Here is a 20,997-nt window from a genome sequence, read left to right as displayed (position 1 = left end):
GTCGAAATGAAACCTGCCCAACTTTTGTAAGTAAGCTGTAAGGAATGAGCCTGCCAAATTCAGCCTTCCACCCACACGGGAAGTTGGAGAATTAGTGATGAGTCAGTCAGTCAGTCAGTCAGTGAGGGCTTTGCCTTTTATTAGTATATATAAAGGCACGCTTGTTTTGTTATACCTTTTGTGAAAGTGGTTATTCGATATTTAGACTTCAGCCTTCACACATTATACACTTCACCTCAACATATTTTCATTATTACCATGACATATGAAAAAAAAAAAATATGAAAAAAAATCCTAAATCCAAAGAGGACTGTTTCATTTATGTTAGGTAGAATGCCCAGAGGGGACTGGGCAGTCTAATGGTCTGGAATCCCTACAGATTTAATTTTTTTCTCCAGCCGTCTGGAGTTTTTTTTGTTTTTTCTGTCCACCCTGGCCATCGGACCTTACTCTTATTCTATGTTAATTAATGTTGACTTATTTTATTTTTCTTACTGTGTCTTATTTTTCTATTCTTCATTATGTAAAGCACTTTGAGCTACTTTTTGTTTGAAAATGTGCTATATAAATAAATGTTGTTGTTTTAGTTATGTGTTCAACATTTCTTGCCTCACATTTCCTGTCATCCTATATTTACACAGATCATTGTAGTCATGGAACATACATAAAATGTATGTATTTGAATAACAATATTTCCTATACAATTTCAGAAACCTCACACCCAGATAGACTTCAGCTGTGAGAATTTTGTGCCTGCCTTCAGCTGCCTCGGTGGAGGGATGGGATAGCAGGCTGCCTGGCTGTAGCAGTTTGACACATTTGCAAAACAAAGGAACTATCTTTGCACAATTAATGCAGTAATGAGGCAGTGTGAGTAAAATTAAGGTGGACTGGCATTATGACTATTTTCGTAGGCTTCAGGGATCCTAGTGTTAAGTGTTAACTCAAATATAAACAAAAGTACCTTTGCCACAGAAATGAAAGTTAAAATGTTAATTATTGAAGAGAGAGTAGTTGATTGAAATGAAAAACACAAACTCATTCACCTGCTGGATAACGTCAGGATACAGCATAGGTAAGCGCTCAGCGATAAGCGCAAGACCACCCATTCCAGCAAATACTTGGAGTGGAGATTGAATGGGTTTAGTTTCTAGCAGTGACTCATCAATGGCAGCTTCAATGCAATCTTCACTTTGGACCATAGGCTCATCATCTGAACAAGTGTTCATGATCTCTCCATGATCTATTAAACAAGTGGGGAAAACAGTCAAATACGTTTCTTTTTGAAAATGTCTAGATACAACTGTTATCACCAAACTAAAGCAAGAGAAACTATAAGAAAGGTATAACAGCAATTGCTAAATGAGTTATTATTTTGCCAGTTATATATTTGTAAGGGGAAAAAAATACTTTCTAACACAAATAACACTATATAAACATTTTAATGACAATTACATTCATATACGTTGGGTAATCATTTATCATGTAAGAGTTATGATATTTTCAAAAGCAATTTCATTCTCACTGCTGATAACTGAGTAGGTTGCTTTTAACATGGTTTTTGATTTTTATTTAGAAGAAAACGTGTGTTGCCTAAAGATTACATTTGGAGCACAATAGTTTAAATGATACTAATGTGTTATCAATACACATATCTCTACAGGAAATGTCACAATGCCACATGATTTCCATAGATGAGTACTACATAGGTGGAAGGAGGACTAAATATGCATTTATTATTCATAGGGGAAGTTGATTATCTTATCTACCTTAAAATGTGCCATACATTGGTTCCATACCTACATAAAGAGCTATTTTTGTTAAGCCTATCCTATATGCTCCTTTTCATCTCTGACTGTTTCTGGAGATGGATAGCTAAGTGTTCATTAGAAATTGCAAAACAAAAAAAAAAACATTGGTCGGGTAGGGGTGCGGGGGGGGGAAAACACCGCCAAAACTAAATCAAAATCTAATTCTTAAAAAGGATTTGGCTCAATGATAAATGACAGAGGAAGCAACCCAGAACTTCAATTAAAGTTTTTAAAATTATAAAAAGCAATAGTTCAGATTATCCCCACTGTTACTTTGAAATGATTTCTTCCAAAACACTAGTATAGAGATGGAAACCCATTAAGGGTAAATTTTATAAAAGCATTCGAAAATGTATATTAGAGGAACCGTTGGTACATGGAATAAATTACCAAGTATTGTGGCATAAATTTGGGCTTTTAGGGACCTTAAAATTCTGACTTGATGTTATTTTGGAGAAACTTGATGGATAAGACTGATGCATTGTGTTGAGCTGAATGGCCTGTTTTTGTCAAAACAGTTGTGGTTATCTAATACACTACAGCAGCTTAATACTACCAATGACACTCTCTACTTAATTTGGAGCACATGTGATACGACAAAGCCACTCCACCATAAACTATATAAAAAAAAAAAAATCTGCCAGTAGTGTACTAGGATTTATTTTTAATAGTACACCATCAAAAAAAAAAATTCAAACAGCTGCTCTGCAAAATTCAGAACATTTATATAAAATCAAAAATTATATCTTAAAGCAGTATTGTCTTAACCTTATTGTACAGATATTTCATATGTTGTAAAATGTGCCCAAAGCTCTCTTTGATTTTAGAGCACAATGACATTATAGCCAAAAAAAAAAAAATGCTCTTAAGACCTAGGGTTCAGAGGTGTTCAACCACAGTGTTAATATATGATGAAAATTTACACTGACATTATGCTCTGCTGATCCAAATAAAAAGGGAGCCAAAAAAAGATTGTGCCTTTATATATACTCAGCAAAAAAAGAAACGTCCCTTTTTCAGGACTGTGTATTTCAACAATAATGTTTTAAAAATCCAAATAACTTTACAGATCTTCATTGTAAAGGGTTTAAACAATGTTTTCCATGCATGTTCAGTTAACCATAATCAATTAATTAACATGCACCTGTGGAATGGTCGTTAAGACCTTAACAGCTTACAGAAAGTAGGCATTTAAGGTCACAGTTCTAAAACGCAGGACACTAAAGAGACTTGTCTACCGACTGTGAAAAACACCCAAAGAAAGATGCCCAGGGTCCCTGCTCATCTGCGTATCTGCGTGAACGTGCATTAGGCATGCTGCAGGGAGGCATGAGGACTGCTGATGTAGCTAGGGCAATAAATTGCCATGTCCGCACTGTGAGACGCCTAAGACAGCGCTACAGGGAGACAGGAAGGACAGCTGATCATCCTCGCAGTGGAAGACCACGTGTAACAACACCTGCACAGGATCGGTACATCCGAATATCACACCTGCGTGACTGGTACAGGATGGCCACAACAACTGCCCGAGTCACACCAGGAACACACAATCCCTCCATCAGTGCTCAGACTGTCCGCAATAGGCTGAGAGAGGCTGGACTGAGGGCTTGTAGGCCTGTTGTAAGGCGGGTCCTTACCAGACATCATCAGCAACAACGCCGCCTATGGGCACAAACCCACCTTCGCTGGACCAGACAGGAGTGGCAAAAAGTGCTCTTCACTGATGAGTCACGGTTTTGTCTCACCAGGGGTGATGGACGGATTCGTGTTTATCGTCGAAGGAATGAGCGTTACACCGAGGCCTGTACCCTGGAGCGGGATCGATTTGGATCGATGGCTAGGGCCATTCCCCCCAGAAATGTCCAGAAACTTGCAGGTGCCTTGGTGGAAGAGTGGGGTAACATCTCACAGCAAGAAATGACAAATCTGGTCCAGTCCATGAGGAGGAGATGCACTGCAGTACTTCAAGCAGCTGGTGGCCACACCAGATACTGACTGGTACTTTTGATTTTGAGCCTCCCTTCATTCAGGGACACATTGTGAAACATTTTTAGTTTATGTCTTATGGTGTTGACTCTTTTAGTGTTCATACAAATATTTACACATTACGTTTACTGAAAGTAAAAGCAGTTGAAAGTCAGAGGACGTTTCTTTTTTTGCCGAGTATATTTTTACACATACAGACAACTTAGATCTCCACAATCCATACCTTCAAACCAATGAATAAGAGGACAGTACAAAAAACAAAAATAAGCAAAAAGAATTAAATGGTAACGAAGACTTGTTCTTCATTTTATGACACGACTTTTTGAAATTCTGATCTTTTTTTTTTTTTAAATATGATAATATACGTTTGTTATTTATATTTTTTTTAATAAATGGTCCTCCTGAAGTCTTGCAACATTATTTCAGTATCATTTAGAGCAAGTCTTTGGCTTTGCCACTGCTGTACACAGTGTTTTTTTCTTCCTAAGCTTTTTTGTTTTTTTTAGCAAAATTGGATGGAAAGGAGATTATTATTTGCATTATGACTGGCTTCTGTTTTTTGTTGTAGTTATTTTGTGACTGCTTTTGCTTTTTTATGGCAGGGGTGTAAAAAAATGTGCAAAAACCCAACAAAGCTGTTAGATTTACCTCTAGCCTAAAATAGGCAAATTTTAGTTATTGTCATTTCTTGAGCTATATACAGATATTCTTTACTCCTACTATGGGTCTTCTGAGCAGTTTAAAAACAACTTATAAATAACTTTAGCAATAAAAACTGCTAGAGTAATTACCTTTCTCTGTTCGAAGTCGTTTGAATGAATCAGTTTTTGACAGACTGGGGTCGGAGATTACTTTGGATCCAAGCTTGACAGTTAGATCTATTGACCTGTAGCCCTGGGGGAGTTTGCGGTCATACAACAAAGTTAACAGTTGAGCAAGTGTCATTTCTGCTGGTAGAGGCTGACCTAGGGGACAATACAAGGTTATTGTTTAAGACAATTAAACATTTTTTTAAAAAACTATATTGTAAAGTTTATTTTCAGACTACATTCAATACAAGTAAAAAAAACACTATTACTATGGCAATATATTCATATTTTTGCACATTTAATATATTCAATATAATATATTTAATATAATCTGTGTATTTTAATGTCATTTTAATAATCTTGTTAAGTAACACACTAATTCTGAACTTACTGCACTGTACAGGAGCTAGAATATACAGTATAACAACTTTTTCCGAATCTGTTTCAGATGTCTGCAAAAAGGCTTTTATCAACAGGAAAAGTATAACATGTCTGTCAACTCTCACCCTGGTGGAAAGGACAATAAGACACTACAGGTCACTTGTATGTTGAATTCCTATTTTCACTCTGTCCACCTGTCTAACAAAACAAGCCTACAGAGGCAGCAATGACAGCTTAGCTAAAGAGGACAAGCAACAATCATCTTAAGCTAAGTGCTATGTCAGCCAACTCTGCCAACCTTAGTGTCAGACAGAACTTTATTTACCCTTAGCCATCTTTAACACTCACCCAGTTGTCTTGCCCAAGTACTTTACTATTAGAACAATATTAGGTAAGTTGAATCACTATAAGGTGCTTAGTATAAATGCTGCTGTTTTACTGCCTGTTTTGTTTTCATTTCAACATTACCTTCATACTAACTGTCCAGTCATGCAGAATTTTAGATAAACGCATCTAATTAAATGTAAGGCTCTAGTACAAAGAAAATACAAACTAATAACATTCCACCATAATTAATAGTTTTCTTTAGAAGTGTTTGAAGTTAATCAAGGCCTAAGAAAGGGTGCACAGAAAAAACTGTAGTGATCAGACAACAGATCAATACATTTTCTTTCTTTACGATATAATGACAAGTAAGAAAAACTTGCAGTTAAGTTTTTTTGTTAATTTTTTTAAAACATTTCCACTAAAAAAGTAAATTACCTGGCAAAAGTTTATGATAAAGATGAAAAACAGGAACACTGATTGCTTTAGTGGATGACTCTACCCCAGAAGATGATGAAGTCAGTTTATCAGTCATAACTCTTCCTCTACGAGAAGGGGGACGAGGAGGAATTGAAACAGCCCTCTTAGACTGTGATTTCAACCCTGAAACAAAAAAACACTGCAATTTAGTAGTAAAAGATGATTAAACATAAACCACATCACAAAATCAGAAATAATCCAGATAAATTAAAAATACTGCTTTAAATATATAAGAATTGCTTTCAATATCAATTCTTTTAAAACCGTTGCTATACCAGGGACAAAAGCAATTGATCTGGTATAGCTTTTGTCCTTAAGAGGTCAAGAAACATGGCAGGTTTAACCATATAAAGTCTACACAGATCAATGGCATGTCAGACACACACCTTTAACCAAGTTTAAACATATTAATCTGTTCTTTGTAGTAGTGGTGATGGTGAAATTCACACTACACTTGCATGTCCAAGCAACATGCAACAGTGCCAAACTTAATTAGCAAACCATTGCAGACGAAGCATTGGATTCACTGCACAAATCTTTCAGCCAAGGATTTGTATACTGTTTACATTTGTTACCTGAAGCAACAACAACACTGTAGTTATCCTGAAAGCCACTATCTGCCTTCATTTTTTCTTTTTCTTCATGATTCTTTTTCTCCTTATCTTCTTTCTGCTCATTAATAAGCTTGGCTGTAATACTTGGAGTATCTAAACCAAAAGTGAAAAGATGATGAAAAATTAATTTAAAACAAGAATATGTTATCAATTTGTTGATTTAATCCAGTAATTCATTGTTGACTTATGATAAAAACAGTTCACTGAAGTTTATATTTAATTCCAAGTTAGCATAGGCCAGTTAAATCACATTGTTACCACTAAATGTTGCAAAAGTTGCTTTTCTTGTTGATAATGTAAGCAATTACTATCATCAGATAAAATGATTATACTACAAAAATAATTGTTCCAAGCTTTTCAGGATCAAATTCAGGCAATGCTTTCTCAATCCACTAGTGATCCACTTAGACCAAAAATTAACATATGGATATTGTTGGTTTCTAATTATGTTAAGATATTGTTGGTTTCTAATTATGTTAATCAGTTTCTACGTTGTTTGTGTGTTTTAATAAATCTGCATCCTTAAATGCACTAATTCTATATTTTGTAATAAGCATAATCTATACTTGTATTTTACCTGTGAGACTCTGTCACAGCACTCTGCGCCTACACTCAGTGAAGAACGCTATTCAAAAAAATATGATACTTTAGTGTATAGTGACCAGTTTTCCTGTTTTTACTACTATGGTTATACCTTTATGCTTTTTTGAAGGGAGTGGAAATCAGATGAATTGTCAGTTGCAATGTTCCATTTGTGATTAAGACATGAATGGTTCTGCATTTTTCTTTCACTTAGAAATATTTACAATGTCTGTTCTCAAAATATCCGTGTCATGGAAGCACCAGCAGTGTTGGTGTCCCTGTATATCCATTTTGTTAGTTTTTGTCTTCATCTTTTAAATGATATTGACATGAGTATTAGGGATACCACAGTTTTAGCACAGAAAAAATAGAAATCCCGTTCAATGGCTTTTTATTAAAGATTCTTAATTACTGAAGTAAACAATATTGAATTTTTCTATAATACAGCATAAAATACAAATATACTACCAGCTTTAAAGTACTGGCAGATCCATCAAGTAAGCAAGTATTTGCAATAATACAATACAAACTTTGAATTTTAATATGCAGCTGCGATGGGGGTTTCCTAACCTCCACCCTTCTAACATGTATCTGATATTTTCTGTCCAGCAACTGGAACGTACTGCCTAAAACCATGGATGGATGGATGGATGTGAAAGGCACTATATAACAGACAGACAGACATACAGACAGACACAAAATTTTAAACATATGTGAACTGTTTCTGGATATTTCCTTATAAACAAATTTCTTTTAATGCTGTTTTGTAATAATGTGATTTTAAAAAGTCTGCTTTGTAAGTGAACCAGTCTGTGAGGTTTGTAACATTTGGTACTGTTGGATTTATATTTGCATACTTTTATTTTTTTTTGGTTAAAAAACATTACTAAAGAGTAATATTAAACAAATGAGTCAAAGTAATCAAAATTTCAAATGTCAGAAACTCATGGTGTTTTCAATTTTCCAGATTTGCCCCTCCTTCTTTAAGGTTTGCCTTTAACCCTTTTCCCAGAACTTCTGTATAAATAGCCTTTGTTCTGCTGTTTTCAAGGTTTCTTGCAGAGTAAACACACGTTGTTATTGCATATACTTATCTAGAATTTGAATATTATTTTGTTGTTACCTGTACTCAATAAATTTATAACTGAGAACGAGCATTATATTTTACAACATACCATTCAGATAAATTGTGTGTGCTTTTACTGATGGATTACACTAATGAATGTCAGTTTGCTTTGAAAAGCCAAGCAAAGGACACAAATTCAGTGTTTGAAGTTTCATATTTAGTAATGAAGAATGCCGTTTGGCTTGTCCTAGTATCTGCGAGTTTGAACAATTACATGTCTATGTTAACATAGCACATGTCATATTAATAGGGAGATGTGCCTCATTCCTTGAAGCATTGAAACACTAAATAAATTTAAATTTTGTATTAACCAATAGAGAAGTTCATCATCTTCGCCAGCGTAGACAACCCAAACAGCCACTCCTCTATGTTTTCCTGCTACAACCGTTGATAATGCTGCCAGTCCTCCTACATCCTAAACCAAATGAGTAACTGGGGATGTGGGTGAGGTCCCCGGAACCCTGAACTGAATATATATATATATATATATATATATATATATATATATATATATATATACACACACACACATACACACACACAGACAAACAGTATATTTATTAAATTCTGGTTTAAGGGTTCACATTCTGTTGTGGCAGGCATTCCAGTTTTTACATTTCTCAATCTCAAGTAATTAATAAAATAAAATGCATTGTCCCTGTAACATCCAACATCATAACACTATAATTTCTACAATCTGAACAAAAGAATCACATATTCATATATCAATGAAAATGAAAAGTGCTTGCATGATTCCTAAAGAAAATATCTTAAAAATGTACAAAAAGATTCTCAGATCCTTATCTTGGATTGTACGTTATTACAGTTTGTATGTATGTCAGTGATTACTTCTTAATGTCAAGGTTTTTGTGGAGGAAGATGAGCTGATCAGCATGCTCAGCTTTCAGGATACTTCTCTCTGCTGTACTGATGCCTCTTACAGTGGAGAACACTCCACTGTCTGCGGAGAGGCTTGTGACACGAATGCACAGGAAACGCTTTCTACTCAGGATTACAAAGCCTTCATTCCTTACAACCCGTAGTGATTTTGGTTGCAAGAATTGAGGTCGGTGCTAACTTTAGTGTATGAATTTGTACCAAAGGAAGCTGAGAGGGATCCACTTATTCAATGTTTGCCATTTCATGCTCCTTTAAATTTTGCAGTCAGCATGGCTCTTGTTGACCACTTTAGGGTGTTCTTCATTGTGGAAGCCAAAATGAGCTGGCACTTGCGCTCTTTTAAGCTGCAAGAGATGGTCTAACTCCTCTGGATTCGGCCATCAGTGGTAATGTTACTAGTCAACTAGGTTTGTCACTACCCATAAGTCAGGGGTTTTTCCTTACGCTACTTCCTGCCTCAGTTTACACTGCACTAACTGAAGACAGACTAAAACACTGCTACCTAGCGTTCTAGGGTTTAAACACAACACAAAATGATCCACTGTGTGCTTTAAATCTTTGCACATAAACTAGTAATTAAATATCACTAAAATGTTTTTGAAAATCAATAAAATATCCAAAACATAATATTGCAATACTCAAACATATCCATTTTTTAAACCCTATTTTAATTATGTACTATCTTTTAAATGTGCTTTGAGGGTAGCACCCCAAGTAGTGTCAATGCTGCCAAGGCCTCCTCCCTGACTATAACATATTCCGTCTGCGATGAGGTCTTAGTAGCATTTACATTGAAATCTATTTGGAGTTGTGTTATGCAAGTATTATTTCTCTTGGATTTTCTGGTTCTGTGATTTTACTTACTCTGTTTTTTGGGTTCTCATTTACTGGTTAGAGCATTGGGACTTGTTTGCTTCGGAATGCCTTTAAGGTAATTGCTTTTTTGCTCTTTAGAGTACCCATTTGTTTTCTATTGATAAAGAGTCACTGTTGCCTTTTACTTTGTTTCTCCCTCTCCTGAGGCACTTTATTTTTTGAACCAGTCATTTTCCATTTATAGGCCTAGTAATGGGAAATCCTCACTGCTGTTGACTTGGGAGTAAACTGGATTGAGTGCGTCTGCTCTAAGCTGGCCAATGAAGGTCCTGGTACGCTTGAATTAGTTCTTTTGGCTCCTTAACTCCATTTTGTAGTGTTTGTGACTCCTATTTTTGACACAGTGCATGTGTAAATGTCACCAGATTAGCTGTTAATTATGTGTATGTGTCAATCTGACAAAGTGCCCTATCACTGTATATGTCCTAGTGTTGGATCAGTACTAACATTTTGACTATGTTATTAATGCCATCTATTGGACCTCAGTATTGGTACGAAAGCAGTAAAAAAGCAAATTATGTGCCCCATCTCACATCTGGGGCACAGAGGGCATAGATAAATGACTTGAGCTCTAAGTGCTTGAAAAATACAATATTCTGACACTGAAATTAACAAAAGTCTAGTATTGCACCATTTTAAAAATGGTGTTTTATGGCACTTTTTCAGAACTGGTACTCTGCAGAACCCTAGCATGTCTACTTTGCCACCCATGTTTTCCCAAAGTGCAAAAGATCAGAATGGCTTATATATCTTTAAAATGGATTAATAAATGACAAAGTTAACCCAAAGAAAACACCTCAGGACCAAGCAAATTGTTAATCCAATGCTAATTTCAGTTTGCTAATTGCTCACTGATGACATATGGCGATTTTTGAAAATAAACTAACACAGCAAACCTATTAAAATAAATTCAGGCTCATGGGGGTAAAAACCTTTTGCAGCAGTTATCCAGCTCAAGACAAGAGTCAGCCCAATACAGGGTGCTACGCCCATTACACTCCCTACTCTAGACTTCATAATCTGCATGTCTATAGCTTCCAATTACCTAATAAGCACAAACTTTGGGATGTCAAAAGGAAACAAATCAAGCAAACAGGAGCAACAGGTTCAAACTCGACTCAGACAGCAAAAGTGGACCCAGGACTTCTGTGCCTCCCCAAACAACTTGGATGATAAAAGATTCTAAAAATGCAAATATCTACTATGAAGGACAAAATAAAATCCAATATAATCAAACAAACTCCAACGCAAAACTCCCATTTAGTGACAATATTTATACTTGGAAGTTCACAATTTAGCGATTTGAACAAAGGGGAGTAGTATAAGTGACTTACCCGATACCCGGTCAAGAACTTCAGCTAAGGTTGTAGAGATAGGAAGATGAAGAGTTCTGAACTTATGACCAGCTCCATACATAGGATGTTGAATTACATGGCTTGTGGCATTGATTCTCCCCTTATATAGCTATAAAACCACAGAATTTTTTTTTAATTAACAGTCCATGAGCAGAATTTTTTTTGTATACATTACAAAAATACAAAGTAGCACTGAATTAAACTATAAACAATTAACTTGTTAACCCACAGATTTGCCACTTAAGTAAAGACATATTTTTCAAGCTAAAAGAAAAAAAAAGAAAATGGATGTTCAGCAGAATACAGGTAAAATTTGGACATATTGTTGCCATTTTGTAGTACTGGAAAGATACTCAGTGTGAAGAATATACTGTAAACGTAACCTAAAACCATACAAACTAAAAATGCAAAGGAAAGAAAACTTTCTTGTCATATCAGGTTTTACAGAAAAGCATTTGCTTGATTAATCTTTTTTAATTAATATTCATCAAATATAATGTTGTAAAGGCCGTAATTTATAAAACCTGAAATTAGCACACTTGGACAAACAGCCTTGCATAAAAATGAAAGTGTATAAAAAGCTAAATACTGAAAGATTTTTATGCTGTAATGAAAGCTAATAACAAACTGCAAGGCAGCAATAAAGATACAAAAAAGAGAAATGTTGGTTGTCATATTTATACTTAACATCACAAACACATTTTCAACTTCTTTTGAACAAAATATTTTATTTACAAGGTGAGACACAAAAATAACCAGATTGGTAAATAAATAAATAAATAAAATTATTGATGAATTACAGCATTCTAAACACTGCCACCTTCTATATACACCCTCTCCCGATCTCTACACCGCACCATACGTATCTTTCATTGATTAAAACAGAGCTGGAAGTCTTGAGGCTCTTCAACAGGCTTGCCGTTTATGTCTTCACTTCATTCATTGAAGAAAAATGTGTTCCTTCAGGTCACTTTTGATTTCGGGAATAAGTAAAAATCAAATGGAGCTAAATTGGGCAAACAGGGAGGATGATCCCGAGGAGAGGAATGTTTTTGTTGGTCAACAATTGGTTTACAGAAAATGAGAACATTCACAAGAAATTTGATGTTGATTCGCTGTTTTGATTTGTTCACCCGACATTATCGCAGTAACTCATGTAGATGATTGTTGTGCAAATACCGACTGGGCTATTCACAGGATATGCCTAGCCAGTCGGCGGTTTGAGAGGATATGTAGGAGGGGATATAGTTCTATGATTTACGGTCGAACCCCAAGCCCAGTCCGGTTATTTTTGTGTCTCACCTTGCACGTATTTCTCTGTGGTAAATATTCAAAAAGTGAGTTTGAGATAACAGATATTGGTTCAGAAAGTAATTTCAGGTTATCATACGGTTTTTTGCTGCCTCAAAATATTCAGTCTCAAAATTGTGACAATGGTCTCTTTCTCAACTGGGCAGTGACTATAACACTCACCGGACAAGGAGACTGAAGAAAGACTGTAACCTTCTCATCTTCTAACATCAATTGCAAGAAAAGCCTTCGGATGAAGCCTGAAATGTTGCCAGATGTGGGTACATTACTTCGTTGTGGAGCAGACTGAAACAGGTCACAAAGAACCTAAGAAGAAACAGAGTAGTTTGGAATAAGCTTTCAGATGTATATTTAGAAAAATAGATAAATCAGAGAAAAATCTAATATTGTGAAAAAGACCACAATTTCTAATAAAAAATATCTGACAGAATAAAATCTAAGAAGGTACTAAAATTTATGGTTGTGTTTCACAGAATTAGATACATAAGTAAGCAATTAGGTAAGGTTTCTCATATGCACATGTTCAAACGGCACAATCCAATTTAAGGTCATTAAGAAAGGAGAATAACCTGGTAACAAAAGGCACAAGTCAAGAAACAACCCCGGACATAGTGCCAGTACACCGAAAAGCAAATTCAATTTAAGAAAATCAAGCACAGTAGACTATGAGGTTAAAAGTGACAATGTTCTTGTGCCATTTTAAGACAGTGTGATACTCGGTCTGACTTGTAGCTATGAATGGAATGTGTAATATCTCAAATAAATAAAGTAAGCACTGGACTAAAACATCATAGCTCATCTATTGCACAGGGCTTCACTACAGCAGCTTGACTGTTTCATATTAAAGAATTAGAGAACAAAAATAGGTTTAGATAAAAGTAATACTGCTCAAAAAGAAATGAAGAAACACTTAATCATCACAATCTAACACCAAGTCAATTAAGCTTCAGGGATATCAGTCTGCCCAGTTAGGAAGCCTAAGCGATTGTGAATCAACTTTACCTGCTTTGGTACAAATGGTGCACAGACAAGGCAACAGAAAGACAACCCCCAAAAGGGAATGGGGGCCACAGACAATTGTTTTTTCCTGATCCTTCCTGGCTAATGCTTCTCTAGTTTTTCATTTTGCCAGTGTACTTGACACTACTGGTAACATAAGGTGGTACCGGCAGTCAATTCAGGTTGCACAGGTAGTCCTGCTCCTCCAGGATGGCACATCCATACATGCCATCGCAAGAAGGTTTGCTGTGACCCTCTGATTAGATTAGAAAATTGTTACAGTAACTTGCAGTGATACATATTTATTTCAAATAGTTTACAGCAAAAATACATTAAAGAAATTTTAACCAAATTGGGCCATTTATGCTCAAACTCAGCTCCCCAGTTCGTTCATCTTATTAGTGAGACTGCAACTTGTATTTTGAAGTCGTATCTCTGCATAATAAAGAAACTTGTTTTTCCTCTAACTGCACTCAGTCTGTGGAGAGAAAGTTAATCTGCAGAGTACAATTTCATAATATGTGCAATACTATTAATTATAAAGATCAATATTTACCAAGTAGCCTGCTTGAAAAATATACACCTATTTAGAAAAACAAAACTTGTCACTTTCAAAAGTCAGCTTGTGCCATGTTACACTAAAATTAAAAAACTGCAAATAACTTTGTTTTGTTTTTTTTTCCCTGAAAAAATGCATATACAAAAACTAGATGGAAAAAAAAAATTGAAAATAAAGTTGCTTTACTTTTATTTAGTGGAAGGAAAAAAAAAAATCTGCCAAAGTGGTGGGCAAAATTGACTTGACAAAATTTCTTAAAACAAGCTAAAAAGAAATAGTAATTACAAATCTCTTGGAAAGTTAATAAATCTTACAATAAGGAAAACGGTCTTCAATAGCTTGACAGAGGAACTTTCCACATGCTTAATTTCATTGTAGTCTGATTATTATAAGTAAATGTCACTAACCAGCTTTCAAGGAGTGACCCTGGTAATTCACAATGGTGGCTGGGATGACAAAAACCAAGTTCATCTTAAATTCAACATGGAGAATGACAGCAGTCAAGCTACAAGTGCTTCAAGAATTCTAATGCCTGTTAATTTGCACACGGTGATGCACTCCGAAGGTGGAGCCTTTTTACAAACAAAGCTGCCACTGTTACTGCAGGGCAAGAAGACACTTGCTTGATTTATTATAATACTGGATTAACAAAAGGAACTGTCACCATAAATATATTTATGTTCATGTTTCCTTTTTATATAAGCTAAAGCAACATCCATCCATCCATTTTCTAACCCGCTGAATCCGAATACAGGGCCACGGGGGTCTGCCGGAGCCAATCCCAGCCAACACAGGGCACAAGGCAGGAACCAATCCTGGGCAGGGTGCCAACCCACCACAGGCTAAAGCAACAATTTAAATTTATATTTCTGAAGTAATCAAATATTAAAGTTCAGTTAATATTGCATTGCTTAAAAATGAGTGCTGAGAGAGTGATTATTTCATTCCACTCACAATGGACATTTGAGCGGTGAAGATGTAACAAAAAGGATCATGGTAGGCATAACTAAAGGAATCTAGTGAATTCTTCTTATAACCCTGCCTGAGGAGAGATTGTAACTTGCTGTAGGCAAAACTGAGCAACTTGGGTACAACCTAGCCTAGCCCCAAAATGTGGACATCTCACAGTATACTCACAACTGAGCATGTGATACCTGCACTAAATAAAATATTATTCAAACACCATAAAATAAAGTAATTGAAAGTGCATGTTGCACGATCGCTTCTTTGTTCAGTTACACAAGGAGGTTCGGTTTCAAGTCCCACAGATACCACATAAACTTGCTTATATTCTTAAATGACTAATGACAAAATAACAAAACAAAATTAAAACAATAGCAGCTGCCAGCAAACAATTGTCTGGCCTAGAGAAACATAAAATGGATAAAAGTGAAAATAAAGTTTAGGAAGCAAATATGAATAACAAGCACAATATGTTTTAGGATTTTAATAGTTTAAATATCGGATCCAATTATCAGTTTGGACAAACAGCTCCAATTGTTTTGGCAGTGCTGGCTCCTCCCACAACTGAAGAGTTAATGGGAAGTTTATCTGACATGTGAGCTAGAGAGAGTGTTCAGAATCTTAAATGGCTATAATTAACATGTATGCTTTTCTGAACTATCCCTGGGCTGAATTAAATGGTTGAGTGAGTCTACCAACTTATGCAAAACAATCAAACGCATCTGGAGGTATCCACGTATGACAGTACATATCTAAGAATATGACGACAGTATAACCAAACAATTTTTAAGAGAAACTTACCATTCAAACAGAACTTAAAACACACTACTGTACATCCACACACTTCCCCCATCATTTTCATTGATGCCAGTTCAGCATTAAATTCTTGCTAATCTTCATAGATTTCACAATTACCATGGAAATGTTAACTACTGGAGTTTCCATTTTACATAATGAAAATTTAAAGTAAGTCAGACAAGCACCTGCTAAACTGATTACAATTGATCACGGGTGGAAAGGATGCCAGTTACCTTAGTGTGTAATGGAGAAGGCGATTACTTACACCTGATTGACTTTATACAAGTATTGTTTGGGCGGGTGGAGATCCTTTACCAATGTCAGTGACTATTTTTTTCTAAACTGTTGCTTATATATCGTTGACTTGTATTTTATAGGTTGCATTGAGTAAATATAGCTGCAGAATATTGTGTTTTCATTTTATGCCGTAAAGCAACAAAACGTGAATCTTTTCAAAGGTGGCAATTCTTAATCCACTGTAAATGTAGTGGTTTTCACATCTTAAGATATAGTATTTGATTAGGTATTATAGAGATAACTGCACTAACCTGAGCCATGAGCCTTTGATTGTTTGGGTGACAAGAGATGCATTGCAAAAAGAAAGCAACCGCTGCATTTTCAAAGGCAGTCCTTTGCTGTGTGGTCAAGCCATTTCCTGCAGATGATGAAGCCAATGAATATCTAGATCCTGAAGGCTGGGCAGAAGGCTGATGGTTATTTGTTAAATGACCTCCAGCACTAGCACTGGAGTGGCATAACAAGAAAAGGAGAGCTGTCCACAATGGATTCACCTCTGGTCCTCCTAACCAGTCTTTCATCGCGTGGCTGTTACCCACATCAGTGAGAAATCGAAGAACTGGAGCAACCAAGTCTGCTGTCAGTGGCACTTTAACTGGAGGCTGCTGGGAGTGGTGCCGTCTAGTTCTTTCAACAGGAAATTCAAGAGAAGGCAATGGACAATCGGAATATGTCAGGAGTCCAAAACAAAAGCTTGCCAAGCTTCGAACAAGTAAAGAAGGCAAACCGGATTCCAACAACTGTTTGATTGCTTTTGGAGACTGTGAAGCTGCAGCAAGTGTAGCTAAGTGGGATTCTGTAAGGCAGATGGAAGCCTGTGCATTTTTTGAATCATCTGTTAAGCCAACACCGAGGTCTTTTTTTTTGCTGTCATCAGTCATTGACAGTCGATGCTGAGTCTGCACAGGAGGAGTGATGCCCATCCAAGCCATCAACAAAGAAAAATAGTTTGGGTGAATGTAGCACATAGAGCAAATTAAGCTGTCAACTGCTTTCTTCAAAACCATGTTACAAGGAAGAGACATAGACCAGTTGTAGAGAAGCCTGAAAAAAATACAAAGGGAGCTGAAAAAATGTTTCAAAATAATGTATTCAAGACATTATACAGAGAACAACTTCTATTTATGATAAAATCATTTACCTCACTGATACCAACAGTAGAACCGATTTTCATTTGAACGTTAAGGAAAATCTGCTAGAAATCAAACCAGATTCCCTAATTTCTCTTTCACACTTTTCATTTAATCTATTAACTGATGCTAAAACATGGCTAATTATGTTGTTGTCATTTAGTGGGCTGGAGGAAGTGTTGACTTAAAAAAAGCTCCAACATGTAAGATGTGGAAGAACAGTAGAAGGAAGTTTCAGACTTGCTGCTCTGGATGAACGGCTTTATAATGTCACACTGACATCCATTTTTTATTCCTGTTGATCATTAGTTAGTAGATGAATGTTTTCCCACATTAACAAAATGGACTATTCTGCAGTCACTAAAAACTAACACAAACAGACCCAGGGGCATTGTTCAATGGTGATATGCTAGTGTGCTAGAAACTTTAATGTTTGGCGATACTCAAGATATATAACAAAAGGAATAAAAGTGCTGCGGAAAGAAGCAAAAAGACACTTTGACATTTAGTCAAAAACAGTAATTTTGCTACAGGTGCATTAGATATGCACCAAGGACAAAATCTAATAATATTTCAAATGAAGACTAATAGGTTGAACATCTAAATCAAAAGCATAATAAACAGATAAAAATAAAAATAAGTTCACGCTTTGCTTTTGATCATGGTCGTGTAAGTCTCTTTACATGCAGAAATTACTCTCAACTACTGGTGACAACCTTGCATTCACCCGTTTATCATTCAAATGCATGTCATATGGGCTTTCAGTCAAATTTTAGTTGATATATTAACAAAGCATATACAGGTATGCATTTATTTGGTTTCCAAGAAAAATAAATAAATAATACTACAATAGTTGTGTTTGCTGATTCATATCCAGGAAATAAATGTCATTTTAGTAGCTCCACTGATTTACAATCTGTGAAATTATGTGCTTCCGTTAAAATGCTAAATTTTGTAGGACTGGAGAGATCTGCCCTGTGCTTCAAAACATATATATCTGTCTGGAAATTTTGAAACCTAAACTCTAACATTTTATTTTGGAATAATGTGAGTGCAAGGTTGGAACCAAAAATCCGTCTTATGTTCCTTGAAGCTACAACAGGTGTCAATGCCTTGCGAGCTTGAACTGGACATGGCAGTCAACAACTAGAGTCATTTTTTCAGCCTTAAAAGCATAGCAGGATTCTGATCCTTTTTAAGTTAAACCATGCAAGATTATTAAGTAATAAGACACATCCAATGCAAAGCCAAAATTTTACCCTTTGAAAGTGCTTCTTGGAATTTAACTGCAAATGGGAATATCTTTCTCTACCCTTTATACAGCAGGATTCCCACTTGCTGTTCCTGGCTTTTTATTTGCTGCTTGCATATCAATCAATCAATTCTTCATGTACCACAGGTTGTACCACTGTTGCAGATATGGTGATGTAACAACCAAGTCTTTATAGTTATGAAAAAGGTAGGAGTATTAATTGCTATTTTAATGCAAGGAAGTATTTTGCACTTTTTTACTGTAGGGATATTTTACAATATGGTACCATGCAACAAGTTAAAAATCATACATTATATCTGTTTCACATAACTGTCGAGTACAGCTAGATATGTAGTGATTAGAATATTTTTGCCTGATGTAGTTTTTCATACTACAACCCTGAACTAGTTAAGCAGAATGAAGAATGAAAATAGTCATACAAAGTGTATTAACACTCATTCGGTTTCTGAGTTCCTCTTTCAGATTCTTTCAACATTTTCAACAGTATTTTAAAATGTGCAGTATACCCACATCACGTAACAAGAAAAATCTGATACTAAAGATAAATGTATAGTAAACTTTCTCATAGAATGCTTTGACCTTAGGTAAAACGCCAGCTATTAAACTGTTGTCTTTTTCAATGCAAAGAATGAAATGGAACAGTTATTCCCATACTTTAAAATCTCGCCCAGTAGCAAAGCAGAAGAAATTAATTGTTAGTGTGAGTCATTTTTCGTTTTATTTCAGATTTACTTTGCTAAGCATTGTTTAGCTTACTTTATTTTTTTAGATCAACTACTCTTAAATTTCTTTAGTGAGCAGTATAAGGTATGGTCATTACTCCATGGTAAATTTGTTCTTCTTTAGGCAGGTTAGAGAAGTGCATTTGAAAATTTTCAAATTTTACTCAATTTTGTTCCAGCACTACACCACAACATAATGACAGGGAAAGGTAAAAGAGGTATATTGTCTTAAAATGTAAGCTTTCTTATGAATATAAACTTTAAAAAAATGTCTTTCACAGCTCATTCCTTGGAAGTTTAATGCTACTTGTCAATAAAAGTACAAAAAACATAAATCAATAAAAGCTTTGATACATTACAACAAAAATGTCTATAACACGGTTTCCCTTATAATATTGGGAGGAAAAAAGAAAAACCTTTTTTTACCAATTTGAAAACAAAAGGTCAATATACTCACTCAAACAACTCCCTGTTAAGTAAAACAGGTAGGTCATAATCCACAGGCAGCTCATAACTATGCCAAAGAATGGCAGCTACACAGTGCAAATGAGACGGTGAAGGCATCAGAAGACCATATTCTCTGGGTGAGCTGATGGGATTGATGTAACTAATGTGCCCGCTTTTTTTCAACGCAGCAACTCTTGAAGAATCATGAACCCACTGGAGCAAAGCTTGGATTCTAAGGAAATAAAAAGTACCATGTAAAAAAATTACAACTGTAAAACAATCAACTGAGAAATATGTAAATAAAAATAAAAGTTGACAAAATTGTGGTAGTGGATTTTTTCAGTTCAGAAATACAAAGGAATATTTACAACTACATTGATATGTTAGCTCAGCATGACCTACCTATCAGCAATTGCACTTAAAAAGCATCAGTATCTACCACTTTAGCTAAAAAATCATGACCGGATAACGTGCAATAGTAAAGTCATCTTAGACATGCCATGCATGTGAACACAGCAAAACATAAGTTTTTAACTTAATACCAATACCTAAAAATGCAAAAAAACACAAAACAACAACATGCAACACAAAATAAATTCAACTAATTCTTTTTCTACCTGTCTTTTGTACCAGGATCCTGAGTTATTCCAAGCTGGTATAGAATGTCAATGGTCGAGTCAGAAGAAAGGCCATTCAGTCTGCCAAAGAGCAATGGACTGTTCAAATCTATAGGAGAAAAACAAAGAGTGCATTTTAAAAATCGCACCATATTAGTTTTCTTCAAAGTTAGTAGCTGTGTAAACGCAACGACTCCTGCACCAAATTACAGCCTTATCTTAAGTGGGGGTTGAATTCTGATTTATTGCTTTCCATTTTTTAACGTTATATTTTTTCTTTTCATTTTTGTTTTTCTAGTTTGTCTATAAATTCATTTGCTGTACAACTTCCATTTGATTTTGGGCAATGTTATTTTCTTAAACTAAAAAAACAAGAAAAAAAATCTAACAATTACACTGTTTAAAATAAAATTAAAATGTCTCAGCCTTCTATAACACTATGCAAAAAAAATGCTAGATTTTTATTAGACTTGGGAGGTATTCAAAGATTAATAGTAGTAAACAATGTCACAGTTCAAAATGTCACAATTTTACCCATTTTTTTTCCTCTGTCAGAAGAAAATCTATGTATGGACACTCCATCCTGACACTTTTTGCGACCATATTTTTATTAGAACATAAATAAGAAAATAATGCA

General features: G+C 35.3%; 1 protein-coding gene across 3 annotated transcripts in view; it reads right to left on the bottom strand.

The window, feature by feature from the left end:
* The window catches only part of birc6 (baculoviral IAP repeat containing 6), a 250,266-nt gene that overhangs the window by 102,826 nt on the left and 126,443 nt on the right, over nucleotides 1-20,997 (bottom strand). For all 3 annotated transcript variants that reach the window (XM_039739062.1, XM_039739063.1, XM_039739064.1), the window contains exons 53-61: nucleotides 20,361-20,469; nucleotides 19,754-19,975; nucleotides 16,423-17,215; nucleotides 12,718-12,861; nucleotides 11,224-11,353; nucleotides 6,367-6,498; nucleotides 5,750-5,914; nucleotides 4,589-4,762; nucleotides 1,047-1,243 (exon numbers count right to left, since the gene is read on the bottom strand). In XM_039739062.1, the coding sequence (XP_039594996.1) occupies nucleotides 1,047-1,243; nucleotides 4,589-4,762; nucleotides 5,750-5,914; nucleotides 6,367-6,498; nucleotides 11,224-11,353; nucleotides 12,718-12,861; nucleotides 16,423-17,215; nucleotides 19,754-19,975; nucleotides 20,361-20,469 (2,066 nt within the window). The remainder of the gene's footprint in view (nucleotides 1-1,046; nucleotides 1,244-4,588; nucleotides 4,763-5,749; nucleotides 5,915-6,366; nucleotides 6,499-11,223; nucleotides 11,354-12,717; nucleotides 12,862-16,422; nucleotides 17,216-19,753; nucleotides 19,976-20,360; nucleotides 20,470-20,997) is intronic.

Source organism: Polypterus senegalus, chromosome 16, assembly GCF_016835505.1.
Source record: "Polypterus senegalus isolate Bchr_013 chromosome 16, ASM1683550v1, whole genome shotgun sequence".
Taxonomy (NCBI): Eukaryota; Metazoa; Chordata; class Cladistia; order Polypteriformes; family Polypteridae; genus Polypterus; species Polypterus senegalus.
Note: the sequence above shows the minus strand (reverse complement) of the source record. Positions and strands in the feature narration are given on the sequence as shown.